This window comes from Lycium ferocissimum, chromosome 10 (genome assembly GCF_029784015.1).
Source record: "Lycium ferocissimum isolate CSIRO_LF1 chromosome 10, AGI_CSIRO_Lferr_CH_V1, whole genome shotgun sequence".
Taxonomy (NCBI): Eukaryota; Viridiplantae; Streptophyta; class Magnoliopsida; order Solanales; family Solanaceae; genus Lycium; species Lycium ferocissimum.
In genome coordinates, this window is record NC_081351.1 from 26173779 (window position 1) to 26198013 (window position 24235).

General features: G+C 36.0%; 3 protein-coding genes across 5 annotated transcripts; all 3 read left to right on the forward strand.

Annotated features, from left to right (window-relative positions):
• Positions 1 to 5868: 5868 nt before the first annotated feature.
• LOC132033025 (protein S-acyltransferase 21) lies at positions 5869 to 12623 on the forward strand. Of its 2 annotated transcripts, none has more exons than XM_059422871.1 (10): positions 5869 to 6303; positions 7626 to 7739; positions 7843 to 7963; positions 8467 to 8669; positions 8814 to 8882; positions 9179 to 9250; positions 9375 to 9503; positions 10858 to 10938; positions 11040 to 11246; positions 11625 to 12623. In XM_059422871.1, the coding sequence occupies exons 1-10, from the start codon at positions 6259 to 6261 to the stop codon at positions 12525 to 12527; spliced, it is 1944 nt and encodes a 647-aa protein (XP_059278854.1). In that variant the 5' UTR covers positions 5869 to 6258; the 3' UTR covers positions 12528 to 12623. The 2 variants fall into 2 exon arrangements, with proteins under 2 accessions (XP_059278854.1, XP_059278855.1); XM_059422872.1 differs by having other exon boundaries at positions 5870 to 6303; positions 8485 to 8669.
• A 613-nt stretch (positions 12624 to 13236) lies between these two features.
• LOC132033027 (peptidyl-prolyl cis-trans isomerase FKBP18, chloroplastic) lies at positions 13237 to 17225 on the forward strand. Of its 2 annotated transcripts, XM_059422874.1 has the most exons (6): positions 13239 to 13589; positions 15597 to 15667; positions 15754 to 15840; positions 15975 to 16124; positions 16193 to 16252; positions 16824 to 17225. In XM_059422874.1, exons 1-6 carry the CDS (start codon positions 13355 to 13357, stop codon positions 16887 to 16889), a joined length of 669 nt encoding a protein of 222 aa, XP_059278857.1. In that variant the 5' UTR covers positions 13239 to 13354; the 3' UTR covers positions 16890 to 17225. The 2 variants fall into 2 exon arrangements, with proteins under 2 accessions (XP_059278859.1, XP_059278857.1); XM_059422876.1 differs by lacking the exon at positions 16193 to 16252 and having other exon boundaries at positions 13237 to 13589.
• A 1250-nt stretch (positions 17226 to 18475) lies between these two features.
• LOC132033026 (dolichyl-diphosphooligosaccharide--protein glycosyltransferase subunit 1A) lies at positions 18476 to 24113 on the forward strand. The gene is made up of 10 exons (XM_059422873.1): positions 18476 to 18657; positions 19591 to 19635; positions 19832 to 20466; positions 20550 to 20697; positions 20769 to 20945; positions 21216 to 21284; positions 21381 to 21470; positions 22923 to 23081; positions 23156 to 23380; positions 23528 to 24113. The coding sequence occupies exons 1-10, from the start codon at positions 18556 to 18558 to the stop codon at positions 23717 to 23719; spliced, it is 1842 nt and encodes a 613-aa protein (XP_059278856.1). The 5' UTR covers positions 18476 to 18555; the 3' UTR covers positions 23720 to 24113.
• The last annotated feature ends 122 nt before the right edge of the window (positions 24114 to 24235 follow it).

Genomic DNA, 24235 nt, shown 5'->3' on the forward strand with positions numbered 1-24235 from the left:
TTATGGGCATATATTGCTAGTATATATATATATATGTGTGTGTGCGCGCGCGCGCACACGCTATTGATTAAATCAAATTTAGCATAACGGAAAGGAAAATGTTTTCTAAGGAGTTTTAATCCATTATAAACCCATTAAATTACAAAATAAATTTTCTTACTGAAAACATCGAGTAAAAATGGTAAATTTATCTGTTAGTTTATAGCAATAACATCTTTTTCTTGATTTATGGAAACTTGGAAAGATATCAAATTGTTAAAGCAAGGCAAGACATTAAAATACAATCAAATGTCCTAATCTTGATCTATCCGGGCCAAATGAAATGCAGATAGCAAGCAACGTAAGCCCGTCTTTTTTCATGACCCAAATCCAAATCAATTTAAAGTATTGTTTAGACTTGAAACAAAGCCTTGTTTACAAAATAGTGAAAGTGGCGTCGGATGGCCAGTTTTTGAGACGGCATTTCCTTCAAGTTTAGCCTCGTTTGAAAGGTAATTGAAAAATTAGACTAAGATATTTTTAGCTAAAATACGAAAAAAAAAAAAATTACAAGTGCAATAAAATAAAAATTTTGAGTTCTCAATCGTAGAACCAGCATATAAAGTTTTTGAGTTATTAGTTGTAGAACCACAAACTTAGGACTCTTTCCTTAAGTTCACAGTTATAGCACAAAAAACTCCAAGACTATTTACTTGAGTTCTTAGACGTAGAACCACTAACTGATTCTTTCTTGAGTTGAGTTTTCAATTGTAGAGTCACAAATTCGATAGGCAATTATTTATCCTTAAAGTGCTACAAGAAACAAGTAATATGAGGGGGTTCAAAAATTATTTGGCGAAAAAAAATCAACCGGAATTGTAACAGCCCGTACCTTTAACCTAAGCTTTGACCATGATCCCAGACTTAGAAAATCCGATAAAGAATGCGGGAATTGGAAATTTCCTCTTCAGTTGTAAGATGGTGGTTTACGCCCGTGAACGGTGGATTTATTTCGGTATACGGCCCGTATTTCAAGTCGTAAGCGGTACCAAAGATTTCTGAAGATTCGAAATTTGACATTTGGAGGCTACATTGTTAAAAACGAATCGTATTTTAAAATACGGCCCGAATTTCAAAACGTATTTGGAATTTGGGAAAATTTCTTTGATAAAAGTTGTAGAGCTTTGAAATACCTTTCCAACGGTATATTGTGGGGTCAAACGGACATACATGCAAAGAGTTATAGCCATTTCTATCGAAGAGACGCGTTAGCAAGTATACGGAATACGGACCGTATTTCAAAATACGGCCCGTCTTTCAAAATACGGCCATTATTTTGCTTTGGACGTAAAATTCAATTTTCAAAAAGATATATTTGTCCATATCAGTTCAAATCATTATTTTTCATTCCTTGAAGCCCTAACGACCTCCTACCCTCCTCCATCATCAAGAACACCAAGGTAAGCCTACTCTAATTATTCCAACTCAATTCTAACATATACTCTAATAATCTAAATAAGAAATCATCATTCCTAAACTAGGGTTTTCAAAAAAACCCATCTCAAGGTTCAAGAATTCAAGATTTTGAAAATCTTCTTCAAAGCTCAAGTCTTTAATTTAAGTTTTGGAGCCACTAAGGTATGTAGAGTTACTGTCTACATGTGGGAACATCATTGTTCTTCCCCACGACTCATAATCCATAAATTATGATTCTTTACGAAAACTAGGGTTTCTATACCATGCTCATGATAACCCTAAGTCCATGTCCATGATTATATTATGTATGAATTGTTATAATTCCATCATTGAGTTCTTAATATTTCTTTATGATTATTAAGAATCTGTCCGTAATCTATGAAAAAAATCCATATATCTCATTTCATGGGTTCATGCATGCTAGTTTATGATATATTATGCTATTTTCAAGAAAATACTATACATGTTTTATAAGTTCATGCAAGCAAGCTATAATTTATAATATCCATGTACAAGTAAGTTATATTCATGAAAACCATGGGCAGCAAATGCCACTTATTTTACATGTTCATGATTTTGAGAGTTACTTTAATTACCGAGGAAGGCTTCAGATAGCCTGAAACTACGTAGCCAACGTAGGATGAGGATCGCTCCACCCATGTCCCGGACGATCTCTCATAATGACTGAATCCTTTCATATTTTATTAAATCTCATGTTCCCTGGTAAGGACTAAGTGTTCTGCTGGCCGGACGCAAGCACAAGACCATAGATCGGTTATAAGTTATTGCTCTCCTTACTTATGATATTTTTACCATGTTATATATATGTATTCATGTTCATGACCAGGTTTCAGTTCCTATCATTATTATTTCATGTCCCATGTTATTTTATTCGATTGCTTTACATACTTACATTCGAAATCTTGACGTCCCCTTTCTATCAAAGCACGGGGGGCACACGTATTCGCGTGCGGTGCGTGATATACGGACGACACATCCGCTCGAGGGATAGCATTCGTATCGGCATTGGTGAGCCCCATCTTATTCGGGGTTTAGTCAACTTTTGTTTTATGATTAGTTATACATCTAAGGTATCTTTGGGGCAAATCTTATTCCGGTAAGTATGTTTTCGGTCCGGACTCATGATAGAGGTTTCATAGACTAGACAAGTCGGCTTATGTTATGTCGACACTCGGAGTCGTATAGCCATTTTGGCTCATTCATGTTATTTCCGCACTCATGTTTAAACAAGTATTTTTATTAAGTATTATGACTTACTACATTTTATAAAGGCCATCACGCATTCACGTTATATTCCGCTCATGTTATGCTTCATGATGATTCCTGCCAAGGCATGCCATGTTCGCTCGGTCACATGCAGTAAGGCACCGAGTGCCATGTATCGCCCAGGCCATGATTCGGGGCGTGATCGGAATTACCCAATTTCTTATAGTGTCATTAGTCACGTGTACCATATGTATTGTTTTCTCCGCATATCTTGTTCACACCAAAGAAGAATCGTAAGACAAAGTGATTAAATGTTGATTGATTTTGAGATGATGATTATTTTTTATTAGTGGTGTAAATTAAAAAAGTGACTATTTGCCCGCTTTACTACTCCTAGACCCTAAAACAGTTCTATGCTAACAGTGCGGTGATAATGCAATTTCTCTTAAATTATACAACTGTAAAAAATGTCTCAATTTTTACAAATTAAATTTTGCAAGCCGTTTGGTGACAAGATTTCTGAAATATGAAATTACGTTAGTTAGCAACTTGAAGTTAGTTGGTTGCAGTTTGATTATTAATTCAAATATACCATACTAAACCAAACAATAATTGTTAGCTTAATATTGGTGAAGAATCATTTCTAAAAATAGTGATTTCTTGATCATTATTTAGTCTTGGATAGAACGGGACGAAATAGAATGCATAGAAAAAATTAAAAGCCAAGTGATAACTGCAAGCACTGGTAGAGTTAAGACTTTCACTAAGATGAATTAAAATATAACGGAGTAAACATAGTATATATGAATAGTATTTTTTTTATCTATCCACAAAATGTAAGTTTTCAGTAAGGGATATCAATTGAACGAGGATGACTTCGCCGTAAAAGTGCTCTCCAAATTTATTAAATTTAAAGTGGAACCATATATATCTAAATTATTTTTAGTGGTATGAAAAAATAGGTAGCATTCTTTAACATATTTGGGATCAATATCCAATGTTGATTTATTTGACAATATGCCATAGATGTATCAAAATGGATCATCCACTTCTTAGCTCTCTTTAGAATAAGAAAATAAAAAAATAAAACCCCACATTTTTCATTTAATTTCTTTCTTGCTCTTTTATTATTTTTTCCATTTGTCCTTCTTTATAATCTTTTCTCTTTTCGTTTTTCCATCTCAATTACTGATAATTGAGCAATTGATTGGTAAAACTATTAGTAACACTTTCAATGCACAATAATTAAACCATTATAATTTTATTTACAAAAACGAATATAAACAAAATGATGTCATGAACTAAGAGCCTGTCAGTTTGATACTTAAGAATTGAGACAAATATCCAAGTCCATGATGGAAAAAACAAAGAAACAAACTTTAGTTTAATTAGATAGACAGTTCACTTTTCCCAAGCAAATGTTCACAGGTCAAAGCTGTTTATTATATTCATTTGATTAAGTTACACTTACCTAAACATCCACATGCATTTCAATTATCGTTTTCATTGATTCTATTCAGTCATCATTTAACTAATATATTAACTTTATCTCATCTTTAGGATTTTCTTGGCTTTAATAATTTTTTCTTTGTCATGGCGGCATATTAGCCACTTGTTATGTCTTTTTTGCAATCCTAAGAAATCATCAATAATAGTTAGACTTTTTTTTGCTAGTAGTTGAACTCTCCTCAAAACAAGTAAAAATGTTAATGATGGTTTCCTTTTAATTATGGTCCATTTATATTTTATATTTTTATTATCCTTTTGAGTTTCTATGACGAATAACAACATAAACGTCAGTTTATAAGAATATATATATATATATATATATATATATATATATATATATATATATATATATAATGGATGTCCACTTAGACACTCATTTCTCTCTTTGTAGTCAAAAGGATTGATGATGTTAATGTAATAATCAAGTTAATCAAGTTGAACGGAAAAAGAAAAAAATGTCAATATTACTATCTTAGGTTCTTCTAATACTTCCTCTAATTCTTTCGACTTTCATTTTTATTTCTTCCTAACACATACAAAAGCTTACTAATTTCTTCAATTTTCTAGTACTCTTATGCCACACTTAAAGTTACTATTAATAGTGTCACTTTATTAAATTTGTAAATATGACCTAGCTTAAAGATCTATTAAGCTGACTGCTTGCAAGTAATAATTTGGAAAGAATTTGCCCCTTAGTTCTGTAAAAGGTTAATGTTGCACACTGACATTATATTGGAATATCATACTACTATTATTACTATGTACAATTGAAAGTACTTGTGATTTGTGAATAAAGTGAAAAAAAGAAAAATAATGATAGCAGTAAATTTAACAAAAATAAAATCTTACACTTTTGGTAGCTCGAGGATTCTGTTAACCACATCGAAAAGTGGAAAGTAAAAAACAAAAACAAAAAAAGAGATCATTACACTTTATTCCATCATTTACATAAAATGTATATTTGGTTCCTTAAATAAAAAAAAAATTATGGTCAGAGCATTTTTAGAACTACCTCACACTAAAAAGACGGAATAAAAGTTAAAATTTTCACATCTTTTAGATAATGGGATACCAATGGACCCATCTTTCAGATAATGAAACCTCAACTGTACGGAATTGAAAAGGACCAAAAATTTTGAAAAAAGGGAAAATTTTGAAGCCGTTTGGACTTTGAACATAGAGAATTTTTATCTCTTTTTTTTTTTTTTCAAATTCTTTCAAAATATTGTTTGATTACATATTGGACTGATTTATTGCTTATTTTTTAAGATATAATTTTGTCAAGTCTGAAAAACTGATTAAAATTTTACAAAACTTTAATTGTTTTCTCAAATGAAATGCACGTTCAAATACTACTTCAACTTTCAATCATTTTCAACTTTAACTTCAATATACTTTTTTTTTTTTTTTAAATTTCAACTAAATTTACGTGCAACAACAACAACAACAAACATGTCTTGTGTAATCTCACAAGTGAAATCTAATAAGAATAGTATATACGCATATCTTACCTCTGCCTTGAAAGGTAGAGAGACTGTTTCTGCAAATGTGTTGCTAAAAAGAAGAAATAAGGGGGTGAAAAAGATGGTAGAAAGAAGCCGGCTATATGTCATGGTCAAAAAAATTTCTTTTTTTGTTATTTTTCCGAAATATCTGTTTTAGATCATTCCATTTCCATAATAATAACAGAAAAGAACACTTTTCGTCTTTCTTTAGTTACACTTTTTTCTGCATAGTGTTTATACACACTACTTTGAATCCTATAACCAGAAACTCACTCTTTTTTCCTTATTTTCCTCACCCACTTTCTTCCTAGTTACATCTTTCATCTTCTTCAAATTTTCCAAAACCCTAAAACTGAAAAATCTATGTTAATGGGTCGTCTTATTTCTTGATTTTATTATGTGGGTCGTTGTCAAATTCTCATTTTTCATTGTAGCATAAACAAAGCAATAGTTTTTATTTTCTTTTACTTCAAGAACAGTAGTTTACACACTGGTACTACAATTTGCAGTGTTGTTATTTGTAGTGTATGGTTTGAGTTGAAACGGGTCGACCCGGTTCTCTATGGCTAGGCGTCATGGGTGGCAACTACCAGCCCATTCCTTTCAGGTTCTTTCTTTTACTCTTTGTTTTAGTTGGATCACTTGTAAAGTCATAATGTTGGTGTTATTTAGATCTTTTTGGGTATTCAAAGTGGGATTTTTGTTTGGCGGTAGAGTAGTTTGTTGGCATTGCTGGTGTTTTATTTAGTCAACTGCACTTGTACTGGCAAAAGCCATAATGTTGGTGTTATTAGATCTTTTTGGGTGTTCAAAGTGGTTTTTTTTTTGTTTTTTTGGCTTTGGTGGTAGAGTAGTTTGTTGGCATTGCTGATGTTTTATTTAGTCAACTGCATTTTTACTTGCAAAAGCTATAATGTTAGTTTTCGTTGTAGATTTGGGATTTGCTCAAATCTTAAGTTACATTTGCTAAGATATTTCTAATGTTTCACATTCTTGAAAAATGCGATCTTTATCTTATGAGTAGGTATCTGACTTGAGTTGCCGTCGTTTTATCTGGATATTTTAGTTGGTTTTGAGTCTGATGAATTTGGAGCGAAGGAGGTGAAGTTGCCAGTTTGGCCATGAGAATTATTCACTTTTTTTCAGAATAATTTTTCACTTTATTTCAAAATCAGTGTTTGGTTATAAAATCTCGAAATCCAACTTGGAATTGGATTCCAAATTTGGAAAAGTTCTCCAACTCTATCTTCTTAAATTCCAAATAAATTGCTCGCTTCTCTCCTTTGCAAAAAGTATAACCAAACACAACTCCAACTTCATAAATGCCAAATAAAGTGAAAAATATTAGGAATCTATGGCCAAATGCCAACTTTGTTTGTGGGAGATTTTTTTTTGACGGGTTTCTTTATTATTATTACGTATTATTTTTTGCTCTGAAAGTTTTAAAGTTTATGGTGATTACCCTGCATTGTAACAAGATTAAAATTTCTGTGACGGTGACTGAGATCTGGCTTTCCATCGCTCTTAATGCAATAATGCGTATATGCTTCATCCAGTTCCTTGTTAGATAAACCGTACAACTTAGTCTAAAGAGGTTTTAGCTCTGAATCAAGTTCACTGGATTGAATAATGCAACTATTCCGTATATGTCCTTTTAGTTTGGTCCTGTGCTATTCTTTCTTGCCATCCATCTGACAAAATAAAATACTTTATTGGTTTAGTTTTGTGTGTTGTTCAGTATGCATTTCTTTCTTCAGTAGTCATTTTCCCATTTCCCATGTCTCTGAATGATAAATTCTTCTGGAAGGTGCAGTCCTTACTTATGATTAGTGATATCATATATTATCGGCCTTTATGATTAACTAATATCATATATTGTCGCTGTGCAACTCGAAGCTTATGTACTCATTATTCCATGTTGCTGTGCAGGTTGTGGCTATAACAGTTTTCTGCCTGCTATCTGTTGCCTTCTATGCATTTTTTGCTCCTTTTCTAGGAAAAGACATCTTTGAGTACATAGCAATTGGTGTTTATTCCTTCTTGGTGAGTGCAATAGGGATGAACCTTCTTGCTATTATTGTTGCAAACAATCCATCCTGCTTCACTTTCTTGTTACTTTTTGTCATCTTTTAACTCTTGATTTCAGGCTCTGTTTGTGTTTACGCTCTATGTTAGATGCACAGCAATTGATCCTGCGGATCCCGGGATTCTCATTGAAGTTGACAAGTCAACAGCCTATCAATCACACAATGAAATAGAGTTGCCTGGTTAGTTTTTAGATGAAATATCATCCTCTTATTCATCTTCCATGTCCCGCCGTAGGCGTTGTAATTCAGGAACCTGTAGTGATGGCACTAAATGAGGAGAGGGCAGCGGTAGAGGCAAATAAATTTAAATCTTCAAAGGGATTAAAACAACCTGAAGAAACATCTGAATTATCTTTTTGGTGGGTAATCAAAGAGCAAGTATTGTGTCTATTAGATATGAGTTGAAGATAAACTAGTAAACGCTGACATGTGACCTTTTAGACTTTTGGAAATATAACTGAATTTTTTTTTAAGATTTACCAACTTTTACTATTACTCATGAACTAAAAAATAGTCAAGTTTTACAATAGTTAAAAATAGGAAAATGATTATCAAATGTTATGTATAAAGACTTTGTCCCTGCATTGTTGGGGAGGGAGTGGGTGGAAGATGGAACATTGGTATCCATTTGGTAATTTAACCATGATCCATCTTCTGTTGGCATCTTGAACTGCTTGTGATAGGTGATATATCTGCTGCAGGGGGCCCCAGCAAGGAAGGGTTCCGAGATGGAGGAACACCTGCAAGTGATGCTTCAGGTTGCTGTGGAAGCGTCGGAAAAGTCCTCTGTTGTTGTTTCGTCATTGAAGACTGTCGGAACAATGATCAATTGGTTCAGCAGAATGGAGATGAAGAGGCTTTGTTTTGCACATTGTGTAATGCTGAGGTATACCCACTTCTCATCTGCTTCTTTCTCTCTCTAATCTACCCTGCATCTACAGTATATCTTTCTCCTGCAACTTCATCCAAATTTTCAGACTTTATTGGGCATACTGGAGAGGCATGAATAAGGTGTTTTTTCCTTATGTAGGTTCGGAAGTTCAGCAAACACTGTAGAAGTTGTGACAAATGTGTTGATGGATTTGATCATCACTGCCGTGTGAGTTCAAATATGAGTTCTCTTCTAGTTTAATTTTCTGTTGGTACATGACATAATGGTTGGAGGAATATGCTGAATCTGATTTACTATTCTAGGAGTTAAAGATAAGGGTATTTTTGGCAAATATAAATTACTAAACAAAAATATATTTCATTTCATGCTGTTAATAATGTACGCTATTAATAATGTACGCTATTAATAATGTACGCTATTTCATATCTCCCTCTTGCAGTCATTATGATTTTTCTGTCACTATCATCACATTTAGTGTCATGTCGGATGTGTACTTTTTACAGTGGTTGAATAATTGTGTGGGAAGGAAAAACTATATCACATTTGTGTGCCTGATGGCTGCCAGCTTTGTCTGGGTAAGTCACTTTGAGATTCTTTCATTTTATCTCCTCTTTAATGTTTGGCAAGGCATAATCATTTCTTCACCCTTTAAAAAAAAAAAAAAAAAAAAAAAAATTAAATATGTTCCTTTGCATGTAGCTTGTCTTTGAAGGTGGAGTGGGCATTGCGGTCCTAGTTAGATGCTTTGTCGATAAGAAAGCTACAGAAAATCAGATAACAGAGAGGCTTGGAGAAGGATTCTCTAGACCTCCATTTGCTGTTGTAGTGGTATGTAAGCTAGTTTTTTACTTGCAGAAGAACTATTCTGATTGCTGTGTTAGTATTTAGATGCTCTGTGTGTACTGCATTTTCTAATTTGTCTTTGTTAGACCATAATTTATTGTGGGAGTTGTAGTTTAGGCTGGTCTTGTTGTTGGAATTTTTAGATGTGTAATCCACTATGCTAAGGTCATAAGTGTTAGGCTGGTTGAAGCAAACTTTTTGAAGGAAAGATATAATAACATTTATGTATCAAGGCCCTTGAAGCAGCTGGTAAATTTGAAATGTGCAAATCACAGTGTCATGATCACCATATGTATATGACATACAGTGCTGCGTGGAACTTGTTCCATAGTTGCAGCTTTATAACATCTTTTGTGCCTTTCTAAGAAATGGTAAGTGTATTATAAACATTGCACAAAGGAGGTGCTGTCAAAAGTATTTACCATCAAAAGCAAAAGTATGTCCCGTCTATTCTTAAAGGGATTCTATCAACCGTATCACCTCTTCAGCATCAGTACTAAAATACTATTTAAACAAAACAAAAGTAAACAGTTTATTTGATCTTCTAGATAGGGTTTTCTTTATCTTCAAAGCACCTCACATTCCTTTCCTTCAGACAGTCCACCAAATGCACGGCGGGATAGTGTGCAACAATTTCTTCTGTTTCTTGCTTCTCCCCTGATGTACCAGCACTTTAGCAACTCTCCAGTATTTATAAGCAAGTAGGCATGCACCATATGTATTTTGTATGCCCCCAGAGTTCATATTATCATAGCATGATTTTACAGTGAAAATCATATTATCCGGAAACAGTAACAATTCAGCAAATCTGCCCGTGAGAATCATTCTTATTCCTCCTAAAATTGAAATTCCATCCATCAAGAATCTAAACTTGCTTCTTCCGTTAAGGAGAGCCCGCGGAGATCTGGGAACTGTTCTTTGAGAGGAGCATGGTCAATCCAGTTACCACCGCAGAAGAAAACTTTTCTACCATCACCAATTTAAACCCAATAGTGCTCACAAATTGCGGTCACAGGTTCCTTGCGTTTCTCCATAAGCTAACCCCATAGGAAGCAGTAACTGTTTTAGTAATATGATCCTTCACTTCCATACTTTTCACTTATCACATCTTACCCTAAAGCTTGTTCTTCTGAAGTGAATCTCCACAACCATTTCATCATCAAGCTGTTGTTATGATTTTCAAATTTCTGATGCCCAAAACCCCTTCCTTTTTGTTGATATTGTTGTGGTCAACTTCACTAAATAAACACCCTTTTTTCCTTGTTCTCTTGTGCTTTTTCTTGTTCTCTTTGGGTTTAATCTTTTTTTTTTTTTTTAATTTTTTATTTTTCTGTTTCAGGCCTTATGTACTGCTGTTTCTTTCCTTGCAACCGTGCCTTTAGGTGAACTGTTCTTCTTCCACATTATTCTCATTCGTAAGGTATGTCCCTTCATATCCTCGTTCATTCTCGGTTTTTTGTTTGTGTATGTGCATGCTTATATATAAAAGATATCTGGTTCTGCTTCAATGCTGTATTAAAGGGTATTACAACATATGAGTATGTTGTTGCAATGAGATCTCAAAGTGAGCCGCCTGGACCCTCTGTAGATGGAGGTGATCAGCAGAGTTTGCCATCATCACCGACCAGCTCTGCAGTGACTGCTATCAGTGGAAGAAGTTCTGTTGGGATGAGCTTGCAACATAAAGGTGCTTGGTGTACTCCTCCAAGAATCTTCATGGACCTTCAGGTTATACTTCTTTCGTGCTTCTAGTTTTGTACAAGTGACCAACAGCAGTCCATCTTAAAAAGACACCCGTGGTCTGCATTTACTTTAAACTCCAAAAATGTCATCTGTTTCTGCCTCTTCCACAGTTTTGGTTCAGTTACTTGTCCCTTCTTTGGTGCTTGGTTTTTGCTTTTCAGCTTAAAATAAGTTAAGTCACATGGAATTGATTAAGAAAGTTCTCCCTTTTCTCTGTGGGTGGAGAGGGTAAAAGGGAGGGGGAGGAGAATGGGTTCTGGATAAGTTTTTACTTAAGCAACTAAGCTCATACATTCTCGTTGAGCAAATCAGTCAACTATAGAACCGTGATGCTAATTTCAATCCTTTAAACACCCCATGCAGGATGAAATTATTCCTCATCTTGAGCCTGGGCGATTGCCATCTACTGTTGATCCTGATGCGCTAGATAAGGACAAAAAAGGATCCCACCGTCCAGTCCGAATTAGTGCATGGAAGCTTGCAAAATTAGATTCTAATGAAGCAATCAAGGCTGGTGCCAAGGCTAGAGCTTCGTCATCTGTTCTACGTCCAGTTGGTGCCAAGCATAATCCTTACGACACTGATCATTTGTCCAGTGGCATGAGCGGTAGAAGCAGTCCAGCTAGTACTAATCACGGATTTTATGACAGTAATGCTAAAGCTGGGACCTCAAGGTTGTCTCCTTCCAAAAGCTCGTATCCGCCCAGTCGTGCCAGCAGGGACGATATAGAAACATGCGGCCACAGCATGAGTAACATGAGCAGTCCTCTTGCCCCTAACCTAACCCCGTCTCCATTAGCACTGCAGCATCACCCTTCAAATAGAGACCACTTCAATCCAATATATCTGTCATCTGCAGATCAGTCTCCTTGGTCAGCAAAGGCATGCCAGGAGAATGAATCTCCTGCCCCTGATAATCTCTCAGAGGCATCCACAAGAAAGAACAATACGGGCACTCCAGAGAACACTAGGTCATCAGTTTTCTGGGATCAAGAAGCCGGGCGATTTGTTACTGCTAATACTAACAGAGGTGCTGGTTCTACTTCTCAAGTTTCTGGGACAGAGCTTACATACACAGGTCAATCTATATTTTTCGGAGGGCCTTTACTGAACGAGAACACGAGCAGAGGGGCAAGAAGTGGCGGTACGTTGTCTGCTGGTCCACAGCGAAGTCATTATCAGGGTAGAACACAAAGAGGTGGTCAGCTTCCTGTATTTGTTCCTAGTGATTCCCAGCAAAATCAATTTTCTTCACGATTACCGTGAAACTAGTATTTATTGCACTTGTTTTTATCTTGAGATATACAGTTAGGTGTCCATTTTTCAGCTTCTCAAGTTTTGCTTTGTTATATCTTTCTTTGATGCGCAACTGAGTAGATTCTCCATCTCTCTCTTTCTTTCATGACACTCCAATTTGCAAAGAAAATTAGAAGAGCTGTGCTATTGGATAGGCTAAATAGCTATAAGATGAAATTGCAGAAAGAGAAATTTGCATGATCAGTGGCAGATGGAGAGTATAATTGACAGCTCCAACTGAACCACATAGCATGCTTAAGATATATATATATATATATATGGATCATCACTAAATCTTTTTCAATTTAATCTCATAATTCCGAAAGTGTAATAGGTTCTGTGTGACAATAACTCGAACAACAAATGGTCAAAGCTGCTCCTGAACTATGCGAAATGGAACAACTTTTAACTCTCATTACAGATTGGCCGCAAATCTATCCCTACAATAACTAAAGTGACTCAAACTTGACCTTTTGACTCATAGACCTTAATTTATGTATTTTTTAGCTCAAATTATATGCCACGTGTAATAAAACCATTGTGGGTCAAATTTACCATTATACTATGCTTATGATTCATTTTTGCCCTATGAGCAGGATCCACCTAATAATGTAAAAAATACTTTTTTATTTATTTCCTTTGCGAACTAAAGGGAAGATGAAAGAGGTAGCTTAGGATATTGTTGCAAAGGGAAATGACTCTCTCACCCCTTAACTCCCTTCAACGGCCTCAGTTTGGATAGAGCCAATCAAGAATGACATAATTAGTATACTACACTTCTTGAAAATCCTTTAGCCATGGCTGCAACACTAAGCATTCAAGGATCATGCATCATCAAAAATTCTTCAAATTCGTCCAGTCCCCAGAATGACCAGCAGCTAAAGCAGGTGTTTTTAAAGTTACCAATTTCAAGAAGATCTGTAATTCTCATCTCTGTGTTGCCCCTTAGCCTCAGTTTGGTTCCTCAAACATCCATGGCTAGAGAAAGGCGCAATAAGAAGAACATCCCTCTTGAAGACTATCAAACTAGCTGTTAGTCCCTCTTCCCAATTATGCCTTTTTAACTTCATTTTTCAATATTGGGTGCAATTTCCAAGTTCTGATACTGGTAGTCTCATAAATTACAAAATTTACCATAGTTCTGATATGTACATTGAAGTTATAACTTATAGTAAAGGTGGAATTCTATCGGGGAAAGGAGATTTGAAATGATACTTGGAGTTTTCCTAAGTATTATTTTGTACCCCTATTTCTTTTTTTTTTTTTTTTTGCTTGTTAGTATCTACAAAATATGGTCATTGATGCTAACTTATGCTTGTATAATGATGAGCTAGTGCTGGAAAAAGTAATTTTTTTACTTAACAACAGACACTTAAGATAAGTTATCAACAGTTTGAGTTTGAGTTTTTAGAATTTTGACCACACGGTTCCGTATTACATATGGGTTCTGAATTCTAGAAAAGGAAACTTACGTGGTTTTGGATAAATTATTTTTCATAATAAGTGGATAACACAAATACAAGATTTTAGATAAGTTATCAACAGTTTGAGTTTGAGTTTTTAGAATTTTGACCACACGGTTCCGTATTACATATGGGTTCTGAATTCTAGAAAAGGAAGCTTACGTGGTTTTGGATAAATTATTTTTCATAATAAGTGGATAACACAAATACAAGATTTTAGCCAAAGCTGTTGAGTTCTGCTGAACCCGTAACCAACACTCTAGCTCCGCGCCTAAAGGTACTGTTTGATACTTTGGCAGACATGTAACATAATTCGTCTATCTCATCCATTAGGACATTGCTGTTGAGTTTTGACCAATCTTTACTGGCAAAATAATCAAATCAAATCGAAATAATACTGTAGTCATATATAAATTGAGTAGGACCAAGACAGAATACTTGGAGTGCAGGTTCAGTGGCGTACCGCGTGAGGGGGATGAGGAAGTGAGGCTTGGTACCCAGGCCATTCAGAAGAAAGGAAGTTTCAAGTACCTTGGGTCTATTATACAGGAAGATGGGGATATCGACGACGATGTTTCACATCGTATTGGTGCAGGGTGGATGAAATGGAGACTCGCCTCCGGAGTGTTGTGTGATAAGAAAGTGCCTCCAAAACTTAAAGGCAAGTTCTACAAAGTGGTGGTTAGACCGACTTTATTGTACGGAGCGGAGTGTTGGCCGGTCGAAATGCCACGTTCGGAAGATGAAAGTCGCGAAATGCGAATGCGCGGTGGATGTGTGGGCACGCTAAGAGATAGAATTAGGAATGAAGATATCCGAGACAAGGTGGGAGTGGCATCGGTGGAGGACAAGATGCGGGAAGCAAGGCTGAGATGGTTTGGACATGTGAAGAGGAGAGACAGAGATGCTGTAGTGCGGAGGTGTGAGAGGTTGGCTATGGATGGTTTCAGGCGAGGTAAAGGGAGGCCGAAGAAGTATTGGGGAGAGGTGATTAGACAGGATATGACACAGTTTCAGCTCACCGAGGACATGACCTTAGATAGGAGGTTGTGGAGGACTCAGACAGGATAGAAGGCTAGGTGGCTTACTTTCACCTTAGTAGTTGCAGTTTCGCTCATTTGTTTATTACCTTTGGTTTATGCATCTGATTGCTGCTTATATTTGTTGGGCCGTTGGTACTTTGATTATTTTATTTATATATAGTAGTTAATGCTCCTTTATGCCCGGACTGGTCTACCATGACTTTCTCGCTTTTGGTATTCGTGTTATCATATTGTTTTCGATATGCTTGGCCCTATCTGACCTTTTGTCTTGTTTTCCTCTTATCTTCCTCTCTTCTCCTCTCTTGAGCCGAGGGTCTTTCGGAAACAGCCGCCCTACCTTTTAAGGTGGGGGTTAGGTCTGCGTACACTCTACCCTCCCCAGACCCCACATGGTGGGATTATACTGGGCTTGTTGTTGTTGTTGACTGTAGTCATATATAAGTAATAACCTGATTGTCAATTGAAAGAGCCTGACAATATCATGGATACGAGTCCATGAATATTATCTTTATTAATGATTGCTTTTAAAGCAGCTGATGGATTGAAGTACTATGATATTCTTGAAGGAAAAGGTCCTGTAGCTGAAAAGGGCGCCACTGTACAGGTTTCGTCGTCGTTCTTGTAATTTGCACACATGTCGATTTCCAGTTGAGACTGACCTATTTCTGGCTTCCCTCCTGGCTCCTGCAGGTACATTTTGACTGTGTATATCGTAAAATTACTGCAGTTTCAAGTCGAGAATCTAAACTGTTGGCTGGAAATCGTAGCATTTCACAGGTCTGTTGTGATGACTTCTTTCTAATAAGAAATGAGTATGCAATAATTGAGTTGACATCTTACTAATAGACATGTATTTGCTTCCCTTGGTTTACACTCGTTACTGATACATATGTCTTTCTACTCTTAAGTAGCCTTACGAGTTCCAGGTTGGAGCTCCTCCTGGGAAAGAGCGGAAACGTGATTTTGTGGACAATCCAAATGGTTTATTTTCTGCTCAAGCAGCCCCCAAACCTCCAAAAGCAATGTACTCAATAACTGAAGGGATGAAAGTTGGAGGAAAGGTGCGATGATGTTTCTTTTCTGCCTAAGCACATAGTTTTATTATTTGCTAATGGTCTCTTTTGCTCAGAGGACTGTGATCGTTCCTCCAGAAGCTGGATATGGCTCAAGGGGAATGAATGAGATTCCGGTATGAATCTCACTTTTTTCCCTTCTTTGTTATCTTAGCTAAAAACAGTTATTATTATGGTTTGATTCTTTTGAAAGAATGTCAAGCTACCAAGGTCGATGAGTTCACTGTATCTGTCAAATCGCATTCAGTTAGAAGTGAGTTTATCTTGAGAGTAGTTTGTGCTCAAATGCCATCACAATCCTGGTATTCATTCCAAGGCCTAACAACAATGTTGCTTGCGTGTTTAGTAATTAGTTATGCAATGGAATAGGAATCTCCAACCAAAATTCTTGACACAATCAGTTATAGTACATAGCTGGTAGAGATTAATGCAGCCCTCTCGTGCCCTTTTAGCCAAATTGACTGTAAATGTCTTGGTCATTTAGTTATCAATGTACTTAATTACCTGTGAGTGGTTGTTTTCAGCTCCACTCACCAACTAGGGAAAAGAGAAGCTATTTGCGGATTAAACAACACTTCTACTATGAGTTCTTGGCTGAAATATCTTGTTTGATTTATTGGTGTTTATCGATTATCTTCAACTCTTTTGTTTCCGAGATTTAATGAATATTCAACTTCTGTGGTGCAGCCAGGGGCTACATTCGACCTGAATATTGAACTATTGGAAGTAAAATCAGCGGAAGGGAAGAAATAGGTGCCCGGACTGTAGAATATATATGTCTTGCCTTTCCTCTTGTTCATTATTGTAAAAGTTTTGTTCTCTCTCATGAACACCAATCTCTAAGGAACCGATAGCAGTTCTCACTTACTCTTCACGTTACTTGAACCACGACTTACTGGTTGAAGGTGGAGGTGCCTCACCAACTGTGCCAACTACTCTCATCATCGTCAACATTTTGTTAAGTTAGCAAGTGATTCTTTTAACTTTTGAATGTAGAAGCTCAATATCGTCCCATGAATTTTGTTTCTCCTTCATGTTAACTATTCAATGTTTGTATGTAGATGGAATAACTTGCTTCCCCTTTTTTCCCATTCTTCTTCATTTTGTACTAGTAATATTTTGCAACTTCTTAACTTCCCACGTTGTTTGTTACAATTTAGAGAGACATCACACTAGCTAGGTCGAGAGAAATCATGGGGTGTTGCAATAGAGGTGAAAAAAATTTAAAAAGTCCATCGGGAAGTTACACTATTTAGCTATTGTGACAATTAGTTACCAAGACTATAGTGTTGTGACTTTTAAGTGACAAAACAAAATTGTGTGACTTTAGTGCTATAAACTTATAGTTGTGTGATCATTTGTGAAATTTAGCTGACGGGAAATGAAAATAAGGAATAAAATTATTTTCTTCCAAAACAAAAAGTGGCAACCCATATTTCTTTTCGTTTCTTTTACTTTTATTTTTATTTTTCTTAGGTCGATAGTGTACGAAGCAACTCAAAAGAAACACAATTGCTTATCTCCCCTTATTTTGCCTTTCCCGTCGTTGAGCTAAAATGTAATTTGAATAGCGTTGAGTTTATACTTGCAATTTTCTATGAAAAACTATAAAGAGAGAAAATCGCTACAAGCATACAAGTGTGATTTTAATAAGTAAAATGTGCGAGTTTTACAAAATAGCGTTTTACTATAAATTAATGAATTATATAAGGAGAATACTTGGTCAGAATTTGATCTATTAAGAAGATTTTAATTGTTTATTTTTCTTTCTTATTCTCATATTTGGCAGAGAGATTTTCTTTCTTCAATTGATTATGTCTTAATTTCAAAATAATCCGAATCAATTATATAATTAATTTACATCAAATGCACTTATTCATGACTAGGCGGATTTTCAGGGCCCGTTTGGCCAGGGATAATTTTCACTTTTTCCGGAATTGTATTCCGAAATCATGCATGGACATAGAATTGTTACAATTTTCCGGAATTCGAAAAACTCCAAATACCTATTTTCACATTTTTCACTTCAAATCACTCACAAAAATTCAACATTTTTCCAAGTTGTATTCATGTCCAAACACAACTCCAATTTTCAAATATAAATTTTAATATTTTCAATTTTTTTTTTCAAATTTCACATTTTTTATGTCCAAATGCCACTTAATTCTTCGATTTACAGTATTTATAAGAAAAGAAAAGTGAAATTTACAGCTAATTTTAAAAGTTACACGAATGATAATAAAGATAAGAAAGTACAGGGTGAAAACGACATCGCAAAGTATTAGGAAGAGGGAGGGTTTATTAAGGAGTGTTCACTTAGTTTCTGGGGAACTTAGATCTCCGGTTATGGTCGTTTGATACTTGTCCGATCTTATAGTGTTCAAATTAGCATAAGTTATAAAGGACACGGATCAGGAAAATGACGACGTTGCGTCTGAATTTGCTGTTTATAGTTATGGTTATAGCGGCCCAATGGTCACCTGCACTTTCCGATCTAGTCATCTCCAAACTTGATCGCAAGGTACCTCTCAATTTAGTTTCCACCGTTCATACAAATATTGGTTTGTTACTACCTTTCCCCCTCTATGATATTGAGGTTAATTGGATTATAAGACTTAAGATCTAGTCATCAGTATAACTTTTTGGGAAGAATTTATACTCTCTCCGTCCCGGTTTATGTGATATATTTCGCTTTTCGATAGTTAATTTGACTAAACTTTGAAGCTAAATTGGATTAGATTAACTCAATATTTTAAGATTAAAATTTATATATTAGAAAACCACATGAAAAGTTCTATAAGTTATTGCAACTTTTCTCATATCGATTTGGGGAAAAAAAATACAATCTTAAAATGCAGTTTAAATCTCTCGGGAAGCGAAAAGTATCGCATAAATTGGGACAAAGGGAGTAATTTGCTAAGTATTTTTTTTTTTAAAAGCAGCATTAAAATCAAGGCGTAGTTGTTGTTGCTACTTTTTGTTTTACCCTATATTGGCATCAAGGAGCTGGCAGTTCTTACAAAATAAGAGCTTTTTGGTGATTGGCAAACTTAACTGTATAATTGTTTTGCAGAATATTTATAACTAGTGGTCTAACAATGAGAGTTATTTGATGCCGATCCCCTGTTTCTTTTTATTTTCATTGTGTTTATTCTCAGGCTCAGAGCAAGTTGAATGTGGCATAGAATGTGAGCTTATATATGAGTAATGATAATAATAATAATAATCTTTTATCCCCTTTCTTTGCTAATTATCTTCTTAAGATTTAATGGTCCGCTGCAGCAGTGTTTGGTACTGTTTTTGATTGTCATGGTCGTTACTTGGGTTACCTGTCATTTCATATCTTGGTGCCATTTGCGAGAGAAAATCTGAGCTGTAAATTAGACTTGGATCTAAATTGCAATTATCCATTCAATAATGCTCACTCCTGGCTGTCATGTATCTGGTATTGCAGATTGACCTGACCTCTCAAGTAATGCGTGTGACTGCAACTTTGAAGGTTAGTGGTTATTGCTTGCGTTTTTTGAGAATCTGGACAAGTTTATTGAATATTACGAACTACAGATAATAGATTTAGTGGTCTATTTACATCAATCCAGAAGCAATTAATGTATTTGAGAATTTGCAAAATCTAATGGGCCTAGTGCTACTACCTAACTGGTGATGCTTGTATTATTTCTTATTTGTTTGTTCAGGTAGAGAATACTGGTAATGATCCAATTTCGGAGGTTTTGTTACCATTTGGAGATCACCAGGCAAAAGATTTAGCATATTTAGTGGCAACAACCAGTGAAGGGAAAGGGAAAACTAAAACTTCTTCCAGTAGCCTACCTATTAAACTTGTTAACCCTGAAGGCATGCCACCATCATTGGCTTGGTACTCTGCCTCCCTACCAAAGGAGCTGGCAAAGGGGCAGAGCGTGAATTTGGAAGTCAGGACTGCATTTACGAATGCACTACAGCCATTTCCTGAGAAAATTACTCAAGCTGATATCCAACTTCTTGTGTTCCAGGAGAGTGCCTACTATCTTTCTCCTTATGCAGTTAATGTCCAATCTCTCAGTGTTAAATTACCCGAACCAAAAGTTGAATCATATACAAAGTTAGAGAACACCAAATTTTCTGGTTCAGAAATTAAATATGGACCTTATGAGAATCTTCCTCCTTTGTCATACTCACATATAGCGGTACACTTTGTGAGCAATAAGCCATTCGCGGTTGCCCAGGAGTTGGTGCGAGAGATAGAAATCTCTCATTGGGGAAATGTTCAGATCACAGAGCATTACAACCTTGTCAATGCTGGTGCCAGAAGCACTGGGGAGTTCTCAAGGTACTATCATATTTTCTGATTAAGTTCAAGAATTATTAAGCTGGTATATGTGACCAGGAAGTCTCCCACTTTTAACATCACAGGCTAGAGTACCAGGCCCGGCCACATCTCAGAGGTGCATCATCATTTAAACATCTTGTTGCCAAATTGCCTCCCAGAGCCCATTCCATTTATTACAGAGATGAAATTGGCAATATATCAACATCCAATGTATATGGTGACTCATCAAAGGTTAGAAAACATACTTTGTAAAGCTTTTATGCAGCTTGTTTCTAGCTTAACACTATGATCTCTCTTTTCAGACGTTGCTACAAATTGAACCTAGGTATCCAATGTTTGGTGGCTGGAGAACTTCTTTTACCATCGGCTATGGGCTGCCCCTTAAGGACTATTTGTTCCGTGCAGAGGGGAAACGTTTCCTAAATATATCTTTTGGTTGCCCAATGGATGACGTGGTAGTTGACAACCTTGTTGTGAAGGTAATACTATTATAAGATCTGAATAAAGCCTTTAGTTCCGTATCCTTCATGGTGTGATTTCAGTGTTGTCACGGGAATCTAAAACATGGATTCTTTAGAAGATTATGATATATTTCGTGCAACAGAGGGCTTATGGTATAGTGTGATTGTATGGGATTCTTTGGGTCATTGTGTATGTTCGGTGTCTACTAATTGCATGTAGTTGACTTTTTTAATTTTTTTCTTGAAAAGTTCTAAATGATAAATACGGAATTGTTTTGCGGAAAACAGGTTATTCTTCCAGAAGGTTCAAAAGATTTTTCTGTCTCTGTCCCATTTCCTGTCAAAGAGTCAAGAGAGGTATGATTTAATCTTAGTTGTCCCCTCTGAAGTTCCGCTTGTATGATAAAGTTTGTTCCTCTAACTTTCTATTACTTTTTATGCTTTTTTTTGCAGACGAAATTTTCCCATTTGGATATGATTGGTAGACCAGTGGTTGTTCTAGAAAAGACGAATGCTGTGCCTGAGCATAACCAATATTTCCAGGTATAGAAGTCCATCCACATTGCTATTAAAGAACTATATGTGAGTACCATTGCATACAGGCGAAGCTAAGCCAAGGCCATTTTTGGCATGAGTTAAACTCGGCATAGGTATAATAGTTCAGCTATGACAGCCTCAAAAATAAGGATTAGGCTTGGTTCAATCTGAAAGGTTTAATGGTGGTACTTAAGCTGAACCTGAGCTCTATAATCTAGACAAGCCTTTTGGATCTGGAAGAAGAAGAGGCTAGAAAGAAAATTACAGTGGTGATTTATTGGTAAGATCTCCGGGGAAATCTCGGCCGCTGGTCTATTATACAACAACAAACTAACTACAATGGTTACAGCCAGTCAGACATCCTCTATGAAATGGAGATTTAGCATATCAGACTGTACAAGCATTTCAGCTTATGTTTGCTTGCATATGGCTTATTCACATGCTACCCTGGGCATATGTTTGCTGGATCAAGTTATTTAGGACAAATATTTTCATTCTCCAGAAGAAAGAATGATGAAATTATTGAAATAAAAACCACTTATAGCTGTGCTTTTGTGACAAACCCAAATTGTAAGACTCATATTGCAACTTATCTCATTGAATTCAGAGCATAAGACAAGACCCCATTGCATCTTTTCCGTAATATCAACTATGACATCTAACCTATCAGTTTGATAGGCATATTACTACTCACGATGATGTAACATGTTCCACCAGTATAAGTTAAAAGTTACGTAAATTAAACCTTACATCTTTCACTCCGATTTAAATGGTTGGGCTAATTGGTTATTAGAAGCACAATGTGTTGTTTAAGATTCCTTACTCTCTTTCCATTTGGGTCAATAAGTCTAGCTGAGTACTGCTTAGTTGAGCTAATCATCATGTCATCAAGACCTCTTGGTTATTCTACCTTAATGTCGTTGAGGCATCTGCTCAGGGTCATGCCTGAAAGAAGTCTTCGGATATCAGATAAGAACAAGGATTGTCTCCTTTGAAGGGATAAGGCTAGCTGAATGTGCTTGGGATCTTGTTGGGGTCTCCAAGCTTCTTTCTTTTCCTTTTCTTTTAGTGGTTTTTGTAAGGGATTTCATACAAGAATAAGTAATGCTTGCCTCACCATTCTGAGGTTTCAATGACATCCCTTATATAGGTTTAGAGTTTAATTACCATGCAGAAAGTTTCTGTCCTGATCTGGAAAAACATCTTATCTCCTTGCTATTTTCTTTTCAGCCAGTGGTGGGGCAATACCACACATTACAGCAATTGTTCTCCTTTTTCTATCGCACTGTTGGCTCTTTTTATGTTAAGACTTCCCAGTTCATTAATGATGGCCATTCTATATATCTGGGAATTACAAAATCATAAAATTCTAATCATCTGCTGTATCTTTTGAGTACAACTTTCTGTGTTTTGGCTTATGTTTTACATAGGTACTAACAGATGAAGCTTTGGTGACAGGTCTATTACAGGTTCAGCAATCTGTCACTGCTTAGGGAACCAATGATGTTAATTTCTGGATTTTTGTTCTTATTCCTTGCATGTATCATATATATGCATGCGGACTTAACAATCTCGAAGTCCTCTCCTTCTTACCTTGCCAAACTGCAGTGGGATGAGGTAAGCTAGTAGTATAACCACTTTTCGTGTCAGTAGTACAGAAAGTGCTTTAAATTTTCCTTCGGTATTTTCAGGTGCAGACTGCTCTTCAGCAGATCCAGAGCATAATGAATCGTTGTTTGGGCATTCACGACCAACTTGAAGCATCATTGCGAGATCTGTCAAGGACTGGTGATGTGCAAGCATGCAAAGCTGCTCGTAAATCAGCTGATAATACGTTGAAGGAGCTTTCAAAGGATTTGAAGCCTTTACTCTCATTTTTGCAGTCTTCTCCACTGGCTGCTTCATTATATTCCAAGGTTCGTGTCTATCTGTTCTGTTCTTGCGGATAGTTATCTTGATAAAAGTGCCTTAATTGAAGCACTCACAGATGGTTGGCCCCATCTTATCAAATGAACTCATTATCATTGTATTACAATGACTAACTTTCAGGCTGTTTTATGAAGGTTGAGGAGCTGGTTGCAAAGGAGAAAGAGCTGCAAGAGAAGCTGATAGCGAAACACACCACAGTTACAGATAGTTATGAAAAGAAGTCTGGTGGGCGGGATATTGAGAACCGTATTGCACCAATCCAGCAAAGAATTACAGCCTTGAGACAGGAAGTTGATGATCTTCTGGAAATAATTGATGAGATATAATTTCAGCGCTGACAACTTCGACCCATTAAACCATTATAATGGTTCATGTAGTCAATGTAGGTTCAAATTTTTATTGCGAGGCGAACAGCGTAACGAGAATTCAATTTCAGAATTTAGTTGATGCAGCCACATGATGTTGAGCACCTGAGTTCTTACGTGGGCTGCTGAAGCTTCTTGGTTGAAAGTAAAATGAGTTAGCAGTGACAACTGTTTTTCATATTTATGGAGCAGTTTAGTTAAAGTATTCTAGTGTAATTGGGCTCAAAGATCACCAAATTTCTGGTTACTTATCATAGTACATGCATTAGTTGCATATTACTGGAACTTTGGGAGTAAGCTGATTGAATTATTATAAAGTTCGACGTCTAGTCAGGAAGGATGCTAGTTTACAAAATTTTAACAACTTTTCTTGTTTCTTAAAGGACTGGAGACTAGGAAGGGTGGGTTTATTCTTCTCTTTCAAAAATTATTAGATGTATACATTCTTTTGGCATTTGGATGGGAGGAAGTACAAAC

Coding starts and splice junctions, on each gene's coding strand:
- LOC132033025 (XM_059422871.1), top strand. CDS start 6,259: ATGGCTAGGCGTCATGGGTGGCAACTACCAGCCCATTCCTTTCAG. Junction 7,964..8,466: donor CAATGAAATAGAGTTGCCTG/GTTAGTTTTTAG, acceptor TGCTTGTGATAG/GTGATATATCTGCTGCAGGG. Junction 9,504..10,857: donor CTCCATTTGCTGTTGTAGTG/GTATGTAAGCTA, acceptor TTTCTGTTTCAG/GCCTTATGTACTGCTGTTTC.
- LOC132033027 (XM_059422874.1), top strand. CDS start 13,355: ATGGCTGCAACACTAAGCATTCAAGGATCATGCATCATCAAAAATTCT. Junction 16,125..16,192: donor GGATGAAAGTTGGAGGAAAG/GTGCGATGATGT, acceptor TCTTTTGCTCAG/AGGACTGTGATCGTTCCTCC. Junction 16,253..16,823: donor GGGGAATGAATGAGATTCCG/GTATGAATCTCA, acceptor TCTGTGGTGCAG/CCAGGGGCTACATTCGACCT.
- LOC132033026 (XM_059422873.1), top strand. CDS start 18,556: ATGACGACGTTGCGTCTGAATTTGCTGTTTATAGTTATGGTTATAGCG. Junction 18,658..19,590: donor TCTCCAAACTTGATCGCAAG/GTACCTCTCAAT, acceptor CTGGTATTGCAG/ATTGACCTGACCTCTCAAGT. Junction 21,471..22,922: donor AGCATAACCAATATTTCCAG/GTATAGAAGTCC, acceptor CTTTGGTGACAG/GTCTATTACAGGTTCAGCAA.